The 18,819-nt window shown below is 48.6% G+C and overlaps 1 protein-coding gene across 1 annotated transcript in view; it reads right to left on the bottom strand.

Annotated features, from left to right (window-relative positions):
• The window catches only part of LOC126088142 (UDP-glycosyltransferase UGT5-like), a 216,973-nt gene that overhangs the window by 14,532 nt on the left and 183,622 nt on the right, over window positions 1-18,819 (bottom strand). Inside the window, exon 6 of the mRNA XM_049906259.1 lies at window positions 13,761-14,034. Coding sequence (XP_049762216.1) covers window positions 13,761-14,034 — 274 coding nt within the window. The remainder of the gene's footprint in view (window positions 1-13,760; window positions 14,035-18,819) is intronic.

Raw genomic sequence — 18,819 nt, 5'->3', positions numbered from 1 at the left:
GAGTGCCAGTGGCGTAATACATAGCATCAGTGTAATCGTTTGTGAAATAACTTTGGTCACTTGACTTTTTGAGTCAGTCCCGCACAGTAATAAATCGAAAGCAATTCGAAATGAAAGTCTTGTTTACATACAAATGGCGGCGCCACATGCAGGGTGGCTGTAATTAAACTTTCACCACTTGAGAAGGTTCCCATGAAGAACGAGTGAGCGTTAGACATTGAAACTTTGTGAAAAAATTTGTAAGAGCAAGTGGAAGACAGATAGCAAATAAACCATTGCAGCAAACACATTTTAATTTCCACCTGGGAGGGTAACATTTGCCAATTGCGTACCATCTTTACGTTCTAGGCTACAAACGTTGCTCAACGTGACGACCATCTGCAGCCATGAGAACCTGAGAGTTTGTATGGATTTCATAACTGTTAGCAGCACATTTTGAACGGTGTATATTGGAAAGTTGAGCTGTCGAGACACAGCTCGTGGAGAGCTTGAAGATGTCACATTGCGTTCAACATTCTCATCCACGGCAACAGTCACTCCTTCAGCAATTTTTGGCGCAGTTGGCTATCGGCCTTTCGGAAACCACTTTCCAAATCGCCAGTTAATTCGAACTTCGGAACCGTGTTCTTCCACCCCTGTGCGGAAAGAGGATCTCTCCGTGCTCTTTTAGTACCTCGATACTCGCAAAAGGCAGGAGCACTGTTACTGCTGTTTCGATAAAACAGCTTTCCGAGTTAAGCCCTTCTCACCATGTTCAGACCACGCTGACTGTCTCCAACTGCAATGCACACTGTTGCTTGCGTTGCAACCGTACGATGACGTACCAGTATTGGCGCATCACGAGAAGTCACGACACTAACAGTACTAACAGCGCAAATTTTGCAGCGCACACTCTGAGCATTATTACTGTAGAGTTGGGTATCCATACGGTAAATAGTTACCCGTTAACATTGGCCCAAGTAGCAAATGTTTGAACATAACTACCCGGTACTTGCAAGTGGTTGCGAGTGCATAGCATCTCCTCTGCAAACTCGGAATTTCTTTAGTGTTTGTCTTTAGTGTTTGGTTTTGTCATTGCAGTACGGGCCTTACACAAGAACTTAAAATGTTCCACCGTGTTGTGTAACTGCAGCCAGGTAGAAGCTTTCGTTGTAACCGCGCTCATAACCTGTGCAGAACTTGTAACTAATATTAATGTTCAGATTAAGAGAACGGAAACATTATTTAAACAGTCTCCGTTGTGATTAAATATCGCAGCCACTTACAGAGGTTCATTATGGGCTGTAATTATCGTACGGCAGCGAAACTTGATTGATATTCTAATGCATTGATGTGGAACCGATTTAAGCTGGAAAAAAAATAGTTCCAGTTTTGGCCACCAGGTGAAAATTTGGCGCTGTTAATGGTAGAAATATATTCTGGAGGTATGTTGATGATACCTTTGTAGTTTGACCCCATGGTGAAGATAACTTGCAAGACTTCTTAAGTCATCTGAACTCCCTCCACGATCAAATAAAGTTCACAATGGAAATTGAAAAGGAGGGATGCCTTCCATTCTTGGATGTTCTGGTTCGGCGCAGAGAGGATGGCACTTTGGGACATGAAGTCTATCGGAAGCCGACGCACACGGATTTGTATTTACGTGCAAATAACTGCCACCATCCTGCCCAGACGATGAGTGTTCTTCGAACTTTGACCCATAGAGCGCATATTATTTCTGACGAAAGCAGTCTGCAAGATCAACTTTCCCACTTACAAAGAGTGTTTGAAGACAATGGGTACTCCCCACAGCAAATGCAGAAGGCACTGAAAAAGAAACCGAAAGAGGCCACAAACAAAGCAGAAAAAGACGAAACCTTTAAATCGATGGCCTTCCTGCCAAATGTGGGTAGCCTCTCAAAAAAAAAAAATAGCACGGATTCTCAGCAGACACAAAGTAAAAGTGATTTATCGTCCTCCACCCAAGACAGCTGCACTCGTGGGCTCCGTCAAAGAAGATTTGCTGCTCCGAAAATCTGAAGTTTACAAAACTCCATGTGAATGTGGCCTTTCTTACATGGGACAAACAACTCGTACTGTCCAAGAAAGATGTACAGAACATCGGAGGTACACACGACTTTTACAACCTAACAAGTCGGCAGTGGAAGCGCACTGTATTGACACTGGTCACAGAATGTTGTATGACAGCTTCAAAATTTTGGGAACTACATCATCTCTTTGTGACTCGATAGTGAAGGAGGCAACTGAAATTCGATTGACGACGAATTTAATTAATACAGATAGTGGTATCTGCGGTGTCACCGCCAGACACCACACTTGCTAGGTGGTAGCTTTAAATCGGCCGCGGTCCATTAGTACATGTCGGACCCGCGTGTTGCCACTGTCAGTGATCGCAGACCGAGCGCCACCACACGGCAGGTCTTGAAAGACGGACTAGCACTCGCCCCAGTTGTACGACGACGTTGCTAGCGACTACACTGACGAAGCCTTTCTCTCATTTGCCGAGAGATAGAATAGCCTTCAGCTAAGTCCATGGCTACGACCTAGCAAGGCGCCATTAACCATATCTAGAGAGAGTCTCACTTGTATCATCAAGAATGCTGTATACAAATGATGGATTAAAGTTAAGTATTAAAGAAGCTACGTACTTCTCTTTATAGCATTCATTACGTATCCTGTTTCAGACCTCACGCCAGCCGGCGTGTGTAACGCGTGCATTTCGGCTACTTCTGAGTGGCGTGGCTGTCTTGATACGCCACAACAGTTGGCGACGAGCCAATTGAGTTTTTATTAATTTGCTTGTGTCATGGCTTCGCCACAATCTCCAGATGTACTGTCCGAATTTTATCGCTTGCAGAATCAGCAGACGCAGGCGTTATTGGATGCCCTTGGACAGCTCGTTCAGGGTCACCGAGCAATGCAAAACGATGCGGCGGCCGCCGCTTCACCGCTACCGCAGCCACAATATGCTGTTGCAACCTCGTTCCGGCCATTTGCCCCGGATGTAGAAAGCTGGACGGAGTGGTCACGCCAATTTGGATTCCATCTCGCCGCCTACAGACTTCAAGGTAATGCGCGGCAGCCTTTTTTGTTAGCATCCGTCGGGGTGCAGGCGTACCGTGTGATTGTGAAATTGTTTCCCCGACGCGACGCAGCGACTCTGTCCTACGAAGAAATTTTGTCGGCATTGGATGCCTATTTCAAAGAAACAGTCAATGTCGTTGCAAAACGGTATACGTTCTTTCGTACAAAACGTATGGCCTGTCAAACTAATAGGGAGTGGGTTGCAACATTGCAAGGCCTTACAAGGGATTGTGCTTTTGAGTGTGAAGGTGGACTCCCTTATTCAGATACTATGGTGCGTGATGCAATTGCACAGAACGTTTCTGATGTTCGCATAAGGGAACAGATTTTGAAACTAGTCAATCCCTCCCTTCAACAAGTGATAGACATATTGGATCGGCAAGACACACTTGACTTTGCTCAGGACTCATTTGAAACTTCGCCAGCTGTGTGTCACATTAACCGGCCCGCCGGGCGAGCTGCACGGAACTGTAAACTGCCCTCGCGCATGTCAGCGCAGCCACGTGTCCCGCGCAAGCAAGCAAATGCAGTGCTGAAATCATGCCCACGGTGTGCAACTAGACATTCGCGTGAGAATTGCCCATCACGCCAAGCTATTTGCTTTTTCTGTAATAAGAAAGGACATGTTCAAAGTGTTTGCCAGAAAAAGCTTAGATCGGACACTCACAACTATTCCAGGCACTTGCTTCGCGCCGGAATACAACCAAGGACACTCAGGCTCGTGAACCTTCGCCCATGGACATTCATGTAGTTAAGGCCACTCCGCCCAGTGTTCCTCTCTCTAACAGTGACTGTGTTCGTCCCACAAAAAGTGTGCGTCGACGTCGACGGACATCCCGTCATGTCGCCAGTGCTTCTGTCTCAGAAACAGTTCACGTTGCACAAGACAGTCGCTCTTGTCGTCTGCAGGACAATAAACTTTTTGTAGACTTGGAAATTAATGGCAACATGATCCCGTTCCAGCTCGATACCGGAGCTGCAGTTTCACTACTCAATCACGCCACGTACAAACAACTGGGCGCACCTCCGTTGCGTGCCGCAAATGTTCAGCTCACTAGTTATTCAGGACAGAATATCCCTGTGTTAGGACAGGGCAGCCTTCTTGCAACATACAAGGGACAAACAAAACTTGTGTCTTTTTACGTCCTTCGTTCTTCTTCTGCAGTGAACTTGTTTGGTTTAGATTTATTTCAGTTGTTTAACATGTCTATCGTAAATCAGGTCCTATCAGTGAACCAGACTGTGTCTTCCGCCAGTGTGTCTCGTCTATGTGAGGAATTTGCAGACATTTTTGCACCGGGCCTTGGTTGCGCTAAGAACGATGAAGCACATTTGGAACTGAAAGTTAACGCGCAACCGAAATTTTTCAGAGCGCGCAATGTTCCCCACGCATTGCGTGATGAGGTCGCAAGAACATTAAACGATTTAGAATCACAAGGTGTCATTGAACGTGTGCAGGCTTCTCTCTGGGCCTCATACTTAGTAATTTTGCAAAAACCTTCTGGAAAATTGAGAGTTTGCGTGGACTTCAAGGCAACAGTGAATCCACAACTAGTGACTGCTACTTTTCCTTTGCCCCACCTGGAAGATCTTTTTGACAAACTGTGCCTGGGAACATATTTTTCAAAGTTGGACCTAGCAGATGCGTACTTGCAAATACCGGTGGACGACGAATCCCAGCGCGTCTTGGTGGTTAACACGCATCTTGGTTTGTACAGATTCAAACGACTGCCATTCGGGTGTGCATCCGCCCCTGCATTGTTTCAGCAATATTTACAAACTGTTTGTGCGTCGGTCCCTACTGCAGCAAACTATCTGGACGATATTGTGATCTCCGGAAAGACAGCAGACGACCATTTACTCAATCTACGAACATTATTAGAGGTCTTACGACAAAATGGTCTTCGCTTGAGGAAGGACAAATGTGTGTTTTTTGCTCGTGACTTACCATATCTGGGACATGTAATCAATGCTCAAGGCATACATCCGAGTCCAGAGCACCTCCGTGCCATACAGGACTTGCCTTCGCCGCAGAATTTGAAGCAGCTACAGAGTGTGTTGGGAAAAATTAACTATTACCATAAATTTGTGCCACGCGCTTCTTCCATTTCAGCTCCGCTTCATCGCTTACGCCGTAAAGGTGTTCCGTTCGTCTGGTCGACGGAATGCGAACGCGCCTTTCGCCAGTTGAAATCAGCGTTGCTTTCAAATACTTGCCTTACGCCATTCGATCCCCAGAAACCCCTTTTGTTGATGGTAGATGCATCGGATTTCGGGATCGGTGCTGTGCTTGCGCACAAAGATGGCTCGCATGATCGCCCTATTGCCTTTGCGTCCAAATTGCTGTCGTCTGCGCAAAGAAATTATTCCCAGATAGAGAAAGAAGCTTTGGCTCTCGTGTTTCGTGTTACAAAATTTCATGATTTCTTGTATGGTCGTCCCTTTACCATCATCACAGACCACAAACCTTTGACGTCGCTTTTTCATCCAAACAAGCCTGTACCTCCACGTACAGCGCAGAAATTCATTCGCTGGTCTATTTTCCTCTCGCAGTACCGCTACGATATCTTGTATCGGTCCACTGCTAAGCACTGAAACGCCGATGCGTTGTCCCGTTTGCCTGTTGCTGAGGATAGAGCATTCCATTCTTCCGAACTTGCTTGCATGTTCATTGATGCGGAAACTGATGACGTGGTCGAATCGTTTCCGATTGATTTTCGTCGTGTAGCTACAGCCACAGCAGCTGACCCTGTCCTTGCTCCCGTTTTGCGTTTCGTTGCTACGCAATGGCCCTTGTCAAAGTCACGGATCGAGGATCCGTTGGTTCGCCGATTTTTTTCTCACAGGGAGAGACTTTTTGTACGACGTGGTGTTTTGTTGTTGCGTTCCGATAATGATCAGTCCAGAGTAGTGGTCCCACGTTCGTTACAGTCCTCTGTCTTAAAGCTTCTCCACCAAGGACATTGGGGTATAGTGCGTACGAAACAACTTGCTCGTCAGCACTGTACTTGGTTCGGAATCATGCTGTGATTACGAACATGTGCTCTTCTTGCATGGCGTGCGCCGAACAACAATCCGCACCGCTGCGGAAATTCTTTGCATGGCCGAAAGCCACTTCCCCTTGGCAACGCTTACACATCGATTTTGCTGGTCCATTCTGGAATGCTCGATGGTTGGTTGTTGTCGATTCGTTCAGTAATTTTCCTTTTGTTGTCCGGATGTCTTCCACGACGTCTTCTGCCACCATCCAAGCGTTGTCTGCTATCTTTTGCATTGAAGGTCTTCCACAGACTATTATTTCCGACAATGGCCCACAATTCATGTCCGCAGAATTTCAGTCATTCTGCAAGGCCAATGGTATTCAACATCTGACATCCGCGCCGTTTTCGCCTCAGTCAAACGGTGCCGCTGAACGATTGGTCCGGACTACAAAGTCACAGATGTTGAAGTTGAAAGACTCGCATTCTCGGGAGGACGCGTTGTTGCTCTTTTTGTCCTCGTATCGCTCTCAGCCCCGAGATGGTCGCTCGCCGGTTGAGTTGCTCCACGGTCGTCCTCATCGAACCTTGATGTCTTTGCTGCATCCGCCGCATCAGGTTCCTGTGCAGCGGCAGACTCCTGCTTTTGCTCCAGGCGACGTTGTATTCTATCGCAACTATTGCGGTTCACGGCGTTGGCTCGCAGGGCGCATTCTTCGCTGCCTCGGCCGCGCGATGTATCTGGTATTGGGGGCCTCTGGTGAGGTGCGTCGGCATCTCAATCAGCTGCGCCTCTGTCGTCGCACGGGATCTGCCGCTCTCCGTCTGCTTTCAGCGGCGGTGCCGTCCGGTCAGCGCCCTGGGGACCCATCCCCTGGCTCGCCTCATCCCCAGGTGTTACCGACGATGCCTTCCATTTTGCCCCATGGCGACGCGCCGCCGCCGCCGCCGCCGCCGCCGCCTGTTCTCCCGCCGGCGCCGCCCGCAGTGGACGCTTCGCTGCAGCCGCCAAGCGCCTCCCTGGGTCCCGCGCCGCCGATCGCTTCCCGTGACCAGCTGTCCTCCGCCATGGAACTCTTGCCCGCTCCGGACCACATGGCGTTATCGCGCGTCGGATACCCCGACGCAATGGAGGTCGACCCTTCGGCCCCTCCTGTCTCATTACGGGCGCATACACCGCATGTTGACGTGCACCCTGGACTGGGTTTTTAAGCGTTTCCTAGCTCCCCTCGGACCGAATGGCCGGGTGCGGGTGGCACAGCCTCGCCTGTTGTTAGGCTCCCCACCTCATCGCATACGTCAATATGGGGCCCTCCCCACGGCGGGCGGAAGCCTGATAACACGACCGTTCGCCGATTTGCGGGGGAGGAATGTGGTGTCACCGCCAGGCACCACACTTGCTAGGTGGTAGCTTTAAATTGGCCGCGGTCCATTAGTACATGTCGGACCCGCGTGTCGCCACTGTCAGTGATCGCAGACCGAGCGTCACCACACGGCAGGTCTAGAGAGACGGACTAGCACTCGTCCCAGTTGTACGACGACTTTGCTAAACGACTACACTGACGAAGCCTTTCTCTCATTTGCCGAGAGATAGTTAGAAGAGCCTTCAGCTAAGTCCATGGCTACGACCTAGCAAGGCGCCATTAACCATATCTAGAGAGAGTCTCACTTGTATCATCAAGAATGCTGTATACAAATGATGGATTAAAGTTAAGTATTAAAGAAGCTACGTACTTTTCTTTATAGCATTCATTACGTACCCTGTTTCAGACCTCACGCCAGCCAGCGTGTGTAACGCGTGCATTTCGGCTACTTCCGAGTGGCGTGGCTGTCTTGATACGCCACAACAGTTTCAAACTTGATAAATCATGGAATCCGGCACTTGCTGTAATAAACTTACAAAGACGTCGTCACAGAGCAGCTCACAATGATATATCGACATGCCAACAGAGATCGACTGCGGAGTCATAGATGTAACTCGCGCATTGTGTCGTCTCTGCCGCTGACCAACGTCTCTGGCGCATTTGCATCTGTGGCCGCATGCGCAGTTGCGCGGTACACGAGTATAAAGGAACGAAGCGAGCACTGGAGCAGACTTTCCGCATTTTTCCGCCGTTTTACACTTTAAGTCACCGTTTTATTGCCTGTTTTTCTTATTTCTTTTCTTCTTCCGTTTTTAGAAACAAAGTCTGTAGGCTGTAGAGCAGCGTACTAAGCTGCTGCCAGCCCGCCCCCTTCGGGGGGAATTGAAAATCAATAAAGAAAAAAAAAAAAAAAAAACTGGAGCGGCAGTCTTGCGGCTCACTCTGTAGATGGGTGAACGTTATACAGCCGAAATATTAGAAGAAGAATGAGGAGAATTCTTGCGGTTGCACACCCGAAACTTAATGGAGCAATATAGAAATGTTTCCATATGTAACTGATCCGACATGACACATGGGCAGAAAAGGTCAAACACTGGAGAAAGGCATAATGTTCATTTTATTATTAACCGCCGCTTACACAGTTTGAACATCGGATAGGTGGCGTAGATGCTGCATCCGTAAAACGACGCTATCAGGAGTTACCGCAGCAATTCCGGTCGAATCTGAACCACGTGTTCCAGTACACTGGCCTTCACATTAGGTAGAGACTGAACGTGTCCCTGGTAAACGAGTTCTTTTAGTTATCCCCATCCCCAGGGCGAAAACTCACATGCATTTGGAAAAACTCCGGAGACGACACGTTCGTGAAAGGTTGCATTAGGCAGATCTTTCACTAGGCGAGCGACACGAGGTGTTGCCCCTTCTTGCACCAGAAGGGAGGTTTCCACACAGCTGCGCTCATCCAAACCAGGAATCTGAGACGGTTCAAGGAGGTCTCGATAACGTGCAGCCCTCATTGTACACATGACAAGGCGTCTGGGTGTATTCTGTTCGAAGAAGAACGGACTGGGAATGAAGGTGCTCGTAAATCGAGACCACTCAGTAGCATCTGGCAAGAGCAATGGCTCTATGTGCGCAACACGCGGGTTAACATTACCCAAATTCAGCATTTCTTTGTGTTGTGGACTGACAAGACAGCCAGTTCACAGTGACGGGTAACCGAAAGGCACGCGTTTAATTCACGCAGGCTTGCTTAAGTCTGAAACAGGATACGTAATGAATGCTATAAAGAAAAGTAAGTAGCTGCTGGAATACTTAACTTTAATCCATCATTTGTATACAGCATTCTTGATGATACAAGTGAGACTCGCTCTTGAAATGGTTAATGGCGCCTTGCTAGGTCGTAGCCATGGACTTAGCTGAAGGCTATTCTAACTGTCTCTCGGCGAATGAGAGAAAGGCTTCGTCAGTGTAGTCGCTAGCAATGTCGTCCGTACAACTGGGCACACCTCCATTGCGTGCCCTTTCGGCTTCCTCGCCTTGTGTCTAGACTGTCTTGTCTAGACACAACATACTTGGCCACGCGGATCAAAAAGGATCTTGTTCTTTCTACTTGCTTTGCCCTAATTTACTTGTGTCATGGCTTCGCCACATTCTCCAGATGTACTGTCCGAATTTTATCGCTTGCAGAATCAGCAGACGCAGGCCTCATTGGATGCCCTTGGACAGCTCGTCCAAGGTCAACGTGCACTGCCAAACGATGCGGCCGCTGCCGCTTCACCGCTACCGCAGCCACAACACGCAGTTGCACCAACATTCCGTAATTTTCAGCCAGACGAGGAAACATGGACGGAGTGGTCCCGCCAATTTGGATTCCATCTCGCCGCCTACAGAATTCAAGGTAATGAGCGGCAGTCGTTTTTGCTTTCGTGTGTAGGTGTGTCCACCTACTGCGTGATAGTGAAATTGTATCCCCGACGCGACGTAGCAACTCTGCCCTACGAGGAAATTTTGTCGGCATTGGATGCATATTTCAAAGAAACAGTCAATGTCGTTGCAAAAAGGTATACGTTCTTTCGTACAATACATACGGCCGGTCAGACTAATAGGGAGTGGGTTGCAACTTTGCAAGGCCTTTGTGCTTTTGAGTGCGAATGTGGACTCCCTTATTCAGATACTATGGTGCGTGATGCAATTGCACAGAACGTTTCTGATGTTCGAATACGGGAACAGATTTTGAAACTAGTCAATCCCTCCCTTCAACAAGTGATAGACATATTGGATCGGCAAGACACACTTGACTTTGCTCAGGAATCATTTGAAACTTCGCCAGCTGTGTGTCACATTAACCGGCCCGCCGGGCGAGCTGCACGGAGCTGTAAACAGCCCTCGCGCACGTCAGCACAGCCACGTGTCCCGCGCAAGCAAGCAAATGCAGTGCTGAAATCATGCCCGCGGGCTGCAACTAGACATTCGCGTGAGAATTGCCCGTCACGCCAAGCTATTTGCTTTTTCTGTAATAAAAAAGGACATGTTCAAAGTGTTTGCCAGAAAAAGCTTAGATCGGACACTCACAACCATTCCAGGCCCTTTGCTTCGCGCCTGAATCGAACCACGGACACTCAGGCTCGTGAACCTTCGCCCATGGACATTCATGTAGTTAATTCCACACCGTCCAGTGCTCCTCTCTCTAACAGTGACTGTGTTCGTCCCACAAAAAGTGTGCGTCGACGTCGACGGAAATCCCGTCAAGTCGCCAGTGCTTGTGTCCCAGAAACAGTTCACGTTGCACGAGACAGTCGCTCTTGTCGTCAGCAGGACAATAAACTTTTTGTAGACTTGGAAATTACATCTACATCTACATTTATACTCCGCAAGCCACCCAACGGTGTGTGGCGGAGGGCACTTTACGTGCCACTGTCATTATCTCCCTTTCCTGTTCCAATCGCGTATGGTTCGCGGGAAGAACGACTGTCTGAAAGCCTCTGTGCGCGCTCTAATCTCTCTAATTTTACATTCGTGATCTCCTCGGGAGGTATAAGTAGGGGGAAGCAATATATTCGATACCTCATCCAGAAACACACCCTCTCGAAACCTGGCGAGCAAGCTACACCGCGATGCAGAGCGCCTCTCTTGCAGAGTCTGCCACTTGAGTTTGTTAAACATCTCCGTAACGCTATCACGGTTACCAAATAACCCTGTGACGAAACGCGCCGCTCTTCTTTGGATCTTCTCTATCTCCTCCGTCAACCCGATCTGGTACGGATCCCACACTGATGAGCAATACTCAAGTATAGGTCGAACGAGTGTTTTGTAAGCCACCTGAATGGCAACATGATCCCGTTCCTGCTCGATACCGGAGCTGCGGTTTCACTACTCAATCACGCCACGTACAAACAACTGGGCGCACCTCCGTTGCGTGCCCTTTCGGCTTCCTCGCCTTGTGTCTAGACTGTCTTGTCTAGACAACACTTTGTACTCAAAAAATGTTCAAATGTGTGTGAAATCTTATGGGACTTAACTGCTAAGGTCATCAGTCCCTAAGCTTACACACTACTTGACCTAAATTATCCTAAGGACAAACACACACACCCATGCCCGAGGGAGGACTCGAACCTCCGCTGGGACCAGCCGCATGGTCCATGACTGCAGCGCCTGAGACCGCTCGGCTAATCCCGCGCGGCTCTTTGTACTCATTTCTCCCTGTAGTGTAAAGCGTGCTCGTCACTCCGTAGGATACTGCCCGGCCACATGTAATACCAGAAACCGAAGAGCAAATTCAGAACGTTGCTGGGGATCGTAAGGTTTCTGCTGCTGCACAGTCTGGATCTTGTACGGATATCAGTGTAAGCAGATCAGAAAACTTTCCATACTGTTGACCACGGGATGGACAATTCTTGTGTCAGTGTATAAGGGCTAGCACTAGCCGGGGCACGTGCTGCACGGTCAGTAACAGCGGCAGCAACCTGCTCAATAACTTCCACGGCGATAGGACGACTTCTCTTCCAGGTGCCGCACACGTGTTTTAGAATTTCATTATCATCTTCTTTAAACCATTTGATGACACTGGCCTCTCCTCAGGGGTTTGAGTCAGCGATACTTTTCAATGCAGCACCGTAATTGCTGCCGTTCATATAAAACAATATTAACAGCGCACGGTCACCTCGGCAGCGACACTGTTTACTCACGTCAAATGAGAGCGTAGATGTCATACCGTACAGAGCCAGATTCGCACGTGGTAGCCAAAATTGAAATTACGCTACTGGCACGTTGAAACTGCTACACCACGAAGATGACGTGCTACAGATGCGAAAATTAACCGACAGGAAGAAGATGCTGTGACATGCAAACGATTAGCTTTTCAGAGCATTCACACAAGAAAGCGCCGGTGGCGACAACTACAACGAGCTGACAGGAGGAAAGTTTCCAACCGACTTCTCATACAAAAACAGCAGTTGACCGGCGTTGCCTGGTGAAACGTTGTTGTGATGCCTCGTGTAAGGAGGAGAAATGCGTACCATCGCGTTTCCGACTTTGATAAAGGTCGGATTGTAGCCTATCTCGATTGCGGTTTATCGTATCCCGACATTGCTGCTCGCGTTGGTCGATATCCAATGACTGTCAGCAGAATATGGAATCGGTGGGTTCAGGAGAGTAATACGGAACGCCGTGCTGGGTCCCAACGGCCTCGTATCACTAGCAGTCGAGATGACAAGCACCTTATTCGCATGGCTGTAACGGATCGTGCAGCCACGTCTCGATCCCTGAGTCAACAGATGGGGACGTTTGCAAGACAACAACCATCTGCACGAACAGGTCGACGACGTTTGCAGCATCTTGGACTATCAGCTGGGAGACCATGGCTGCGGTTACCATTGACGCTGCATCACAGACAGGAGCACCTGCGATGGTGTACTCAACGACGAACCTTGGTGCACGAATGGCAAAACTCATTTTTTCGGATGAATGCAGGTTCTGTTTACAGCATCATGATGGTCCCATCAGTGTTTGGCGACATCGCGGTGAACAGACATTGGAAGCGTGTATTCGTCATCGCCATACTGGCATACCACCCGGCGTGATGGCATGGGGTGCCATTGGTCACACGTCTCGGTCACCTCTTGTTCGCATTGACGGCACTTTGAACAGTAGGCGTTAGATTTCAGATGTGTTACGACCCGTGGCTCTACCCTTCATTCGATCCCTGCGAAACCCTACCTACCAGCAGGATAATGCACGACCGCATGTTGCAGGTTCTGTACGGGCCTTTCTCGATACAGAAAATGTTCGACTGCTGCCCTGGCCAGCACATTTTCCAGATCTCTCACCAATTGAAAACGTCTGGTCAATGGTGGCCGAGCAACTGGCTCGTCACAATACGCCAGTCACTACTCTTGATGAACTGTGGTATCGTGTTGGAGCTGCATGGGCAGCTGTACCTGTACACACCATGCAAGCTCTGTTTGACTCAGTGACCATCCGTATCAAGGCCGTTATTACGGCCAGAGATGGTTGTTCCGGGTACTGATTTCTCAGGATGTATGCACCCAAATTACGTGAAAATGTAATGACATGTCAGTTCTAGTATAATATATTTGTCCAATGAATACCCGTTTATCATCTGCATTTCTTCTTGGTGTAGCAATTTTAATGGCCAGTAGTGTAATTTGTTTTCCAGTGTAACTCGGTTCCGCATTAGCGTACCTACTGAGTTTATTTGGTGTACGATGATAACAGACCACACTGGAGTCCGGTTAGTAGCTGCCCTTTAATTATAGCCACCCGACACTCAGCTTTCTTCTGAATATTCATCCGAGTCGAGGAGTTTGCTCACCTCTCGTTGTTTAGCAGCTCGCCGAGTGTGTCTCGAAACGTTTGGTAGTCGAGGTCTCCGTACGACAGCTGCAGCGCGTTGCCCGCCGCGACCACCGTGGCTGCGTTGGACGGCTGGTCGCCAAAGAAGGGGATGGCGAGCATGGGCACGCTCGCGTTGACGGCCTCCAGCAGACCCAGCATTCCGGCGTGCGTTATGAACACTCTCACGTTCGGATGATCTACAGTGAAGGAGAAGATGTAGTAGGCGGATAAAGAGGAGCGAATCATAACTCCTGGAAATGGAAACAAGAACACATTGACACCGGTGTGTCAGACCCACCATACTTGCTCCGGACACTGCGAGAGGGCTGTACAAGCAATGATCACACGCACGGCACAGCGGACACACCAGGAACCGCGGTGTTGGCCGTCGAATGGCGCTAGCTGCGCAGCATTTGTGCACCGCCGCCGTCAGTGTCAGCCAGTTTGCCGTGACATACGGAGCTCCATCGCAGTCTTTAACACTGGTAGCATGCCGCGACAGCGTGGACGTGAACCGTATGTGCAGTTGACGGACTTTGAGCGAGGGCGTACAGTGGGCATGCGGGAGGCCGGGTGGACGACCGCCGAATTGCTCAACACGTGGGGCGTGAGGCCTCCACAGTACATCGATGTTGTCGCCAGTGGTCGGCGGAAGGTTCACGTGCCCGTCGACCTGGGACCGGACCGCAGCGACGCACGGATGCACGCCAAGACCGTAGGATCCTACGCAGTGCCGTAGGGGACCGCACCGCCACTTCCCAGCAAATTAGGGACACTGTTGCTCCTGGGGTATCAGCGAGGACCATTCGCAACCGTCTCCATGAAGCTGGGCTACGGTCCCGCACACCGTTAGGCCGTCTTCCGCTCACGCCCCAACATCGTGCAGCCCGCCTCCAGTGGTGTCGCGACAGGCGTGAATGGAGGGACAAATGGAGACGTGTCGTCTTCAGCGATGAGAGTCGCTTCTGCCTTGGTGACAATGATGGTCGTATGCGTGTTTGGCGCCGTGCAGGTGAGCGCCACAATCAGGACTGCATACGACCGAGGCACACAGGGCCAATACCCGGCATCATGGTGTGGGGAGCGATCTCCTACACTGGCCGTACACCACTGGTGATCGTCGAGGGGACACTGAATAGTGCACGGTACATCCAAACCGTCATCGAACCCATCGTTCTACCATTCCTAGACCGGCAAGGGAACTTGCTGTTCCAACAGGACAATGCACGTCCGCATGTATCCCGTGCCAACCAACGTGCTATAGAAGGAGTAAGTGAACTACCCTGGCCAGCAAGATCTCCGGATCTGTCCCCCATTGAGCATGTTTGGGACTGGATGAAGCGTCGTCTCACGCGGTCTGCACGTCCAGCACGAACGCTGGTCCAACTGAGGCGCCAGGTGGAAATGGCATGGCAAGCCGTTCCACAGGACTACATCCAGCATCTCTACGATCGTCTCCATGGGAGAATAGCAGCCTGCATTGCTGCGAAAGGTGGATATACACTGTGCTAGTGCCGACATTGTGCATGCTCTGTTGCCTGTGTCTATGTGCCTGTGGTTCTGTCAGTGTGATCATGTGATGTATCTGACCCCAGGAATGTGTCAATAAAGTTTCCCCTTCCTGGGACAATGAATTCACGGTGTTCTTATTTCAATTTCCAGGAGTGTATCTTAATCGATCTGGCGATATTAACGTAGCACAATTGGCATATTTTCTATCAGAAAAGTGTAGAGCGCTTCGTTTGACTAGCAAAAAATACATTATTTGTTTCTCTGTATGGCTGCATGCTGCCGATTTACAGGTGACTAAAAAAGCCCTGTGGCTTAAATGTATAAAAATTGACATATTGGTCTTTACATTACTCATATCATCAGTTACACACTCTTAAATTGACGAGGGTGTGCTGAAAAGTAACGCTTCCGAATTTCTTTACGTGAAAACTTTTAAAGATTAAAAAAAAATTAGAATTTTAAGGCAAGCGACCACAATCACGGCTGAGGGCCTTACACTCCAAAAATGACAATAAATTAAGAATTGTTTAAGAACTCGCTGCAATTTACAGGTATTGAAATATTAAGGGTAAGTCGCCACAACGCAGCAGAAGGCATCAGGCGCCAGGTATGGCAGTAAATAAGGTTTTAAGGCATACTGCAAGCGACCACAATCACGGCTGAAGGCCTTACACGCCAGTAATGGTAATAATATAAAAAAATTAGAAACCTCCTGTAACACAGAAAATACAATAGCCAAGGTTAATTTAAAAAAAAGCAAATGATCACGAAACTGGTGAAATAAGGTGATAGTAAACTTTGTAACACAACCCTTAACATTCACTGCACACTACACTGCTAGATTTATTCCAGAGGGCGACCAGAACTATTAACTAGACATATATAACCTTTAATGCAGGCATTACAAGATATTGTAATAAATAATACAACAATAAAACACAAGGACCAGTACATAAGTTCCTTAAAGGGTACTGGGGCAGATTATACCCGAAGAAGGCGTGGACTGAAGGAGCGTTACACTGAGCTACTGGGCATCAGACCTCCTTTTAGAACACACATGTCTTACAAGAACCAAGGGACGACAGACGGTGGTCCAGGAATCGACCTCTGAGAAGGTGTGGCAACAAACACCTTCGCGAGCGATGAGATAGGCAGCCAAGAGTCGCATTCACTTCACAAGATGGTAACTCAGAGTAGTGGCAGTCTAACGAATGACTAATGATAATCTTGCTGAAGCTACCTGACGTCCGATAAACCAAATGCAACGATGGAACAATACGCCAAAGCTGGAACCGGCGGTCTGCATTACTTCCCCAGAATACTGTGTTAGAGCGCCCAGAACGAGAAAGGAACCACTACCACCAGAGTAGAAGAATCTCCAACCGACCTACAAGCAAGAAAGCTGTCAAAACTACACGCCTTACGGGACAGCAGCGGCAAGGCGAGGAAACGTACAGTGCCGTTACAGACACTAACCCCTAGGGCAGGGAACTAGGTCGTCAGCGGCCACCAGGCAAGAAAAATTACCGCTGGTTGAACTTCACAAATTGTAACAAGTTGAACGCAGTAAATAATAATTAGAAGTTGGGGAAAGCCAATCAGGTCCGCCTTCCCCAAGCACTCCACTCGCTGCTCTTCGCCTCGGCGACACTACGAGCAGCAACACGAACCACAATCACTGGAGAACCGAGAGATATCACAATGGTGGAGGTTTCTCTACTTGGATTGAAATGCACTCATCTTAAAGCTTGCTTGATCCGGTTTACGACGAGGTCGTACACCCTCCCGTGAGACCCATGGGTGTCGCCAGCAGTCCCGGCGTGTTCTGGCACTGTGCGGATCTGGCTCCTCCTCAGTCCCCAATCGAACTGGCCCACTCACACGACCCGGAAAAACAACGACGGCGCCCCAAAGATAGGGCAACAGTTACTACATATCGACAACCGCCGCTGCTGCCACTAGCGGAGAGACAACGCTTGCGAATCCGAGTGGTGCCAGTCAACACGAGAAGACGACAAACAACCGCAACCGTGCCAACTAAACGATACCGTTTGGCCTCCAACAGAGGTCGGAAACACACAAATAGCACCAACGCGAGCTGCAGCACGTCTCAGATACGTTGATGATTGTAAAATGGAAAACATGTTTAAGTGTTGATTTGTTTATTACCAGTGTGGACAATTATACCAAGAGTAAATATTTCTCACTCAAATAATTTGAGAAAATCAATAATTTTATTCTTCCAGTTGAACAAAGAGAGTGTCAGGAGCTGCTGAAATGACGTTGATGAACGGGAATGTTATACGCTGTGAACAGCCGGAAGAGCCGGTGGAGCACAAGCAGACATTTCTTACTTGAGAGGAACGATAAAGGATATGGAAAGAATAGCATTACAAGTATCCATTATTTCCGTGTATCTTAAATATAACACTTTCAGTATGAAAAAGGAATGTTCTGGGACATATTTATTTGGTCAAAAACCAGCTTTTGGCTTCTTAGGTCATCTTCAGGTAACATCGAAATGACGCATATACAATAAGGCTGTTTTACAGAAGGCGCAACTAATAGCACCAGATACGTCTTTGAGAGGTTAGCCTTCTGAGATGTCGTCTAAAGGACATATGGAATTCTATTGGTACGCGAGGCTGTAATGCCTTCAGCAGCATCACGAGAGATTGATGCAGTGACGAAGCCAAGGGAGAGGAAAATGGATTCTAATACTGAGACCATCTGTTAAAATTTGGTCAACTGGGCCACATTCAGCATGATTATAGAAAGTCGCAATGTTATAAATGTAAATAGGTTGTACACTGTGAACGTGATTTATGGTGCTTATGAAAGACGGAATGTTGCAGCCACTGAGTGGTATTCCCAGAAAATTTTAACGCGAGGCGCCGGCTGCGGTGGTCTAGCGGTTCTGGCGCTGCAGCCCGGAACCGCGGGACTGCTACGGTCGCAGGTTCGAATCCTGCCTTGGGCATGGGTGTGTGTGATGTCCTTAGGTTAGTTAGGTTTAAGTAGTTCTAAGTTCTAGGGAACTTATGACCTAAGATGTTGAGTCCCATAGTGCTCAGAGCCATTTGAACCATTTTAACGCGAGGCATCTGCATGTGGAAGAAGTGGCAAACTGTGATTAACTGGCTTTATAGGAGGATTGTACAAATTTTTGCTGGATATGGGGTCACAGGTATTTTTTGCCAGTTAGGGCATACTTAATGTAAGGAATTTGAACCCTCCTCAGTGCAATTTGAATGGTGTGTACGGGGATATTATTCACATGCTTGCTTCAGCAGTTTTGAGATTCTGAGTATGGAGAGGGCTTCCAGGGCTTAGCGGATGTTGCCCTAGCGTAGACTTAAGCTTTGATACACTCTGATTAGGTTTTCTGAATGAACATCACTCCTAAGTCGATGTTCAACAGGGCATAATGGAGCCGTTGTTTTCTCTCAGTTCTACTACTGTAACGACCCAACAGATTCAAGACACACCCTATGTGCAGGGGAGTATAGCTATATTGCATTCAA

The sequence above is a fragment of the Schistocerca cancellata genome, chromosome 6 (genome assembly GCF_023864275.1).
Source record: "Schistocerca cancellata isolate TAMUIC-IGC-003103 chromosome 6, iqSchCanc2.1, whole genome shotgun sequence".
NCBI classification, from domain to species: domain Eukaryota; kingdom Metazoa; phylum Arthropoda; class Insecta; order Orthoptera; family Acrididae; genus Schistocerca; species Schistocerca cancellata.
The sequence above is the reverse complement of the archived record's forward strand: the minus strand, read 5'-3'. Positions and strand labels throughout refer to the sequence as shown.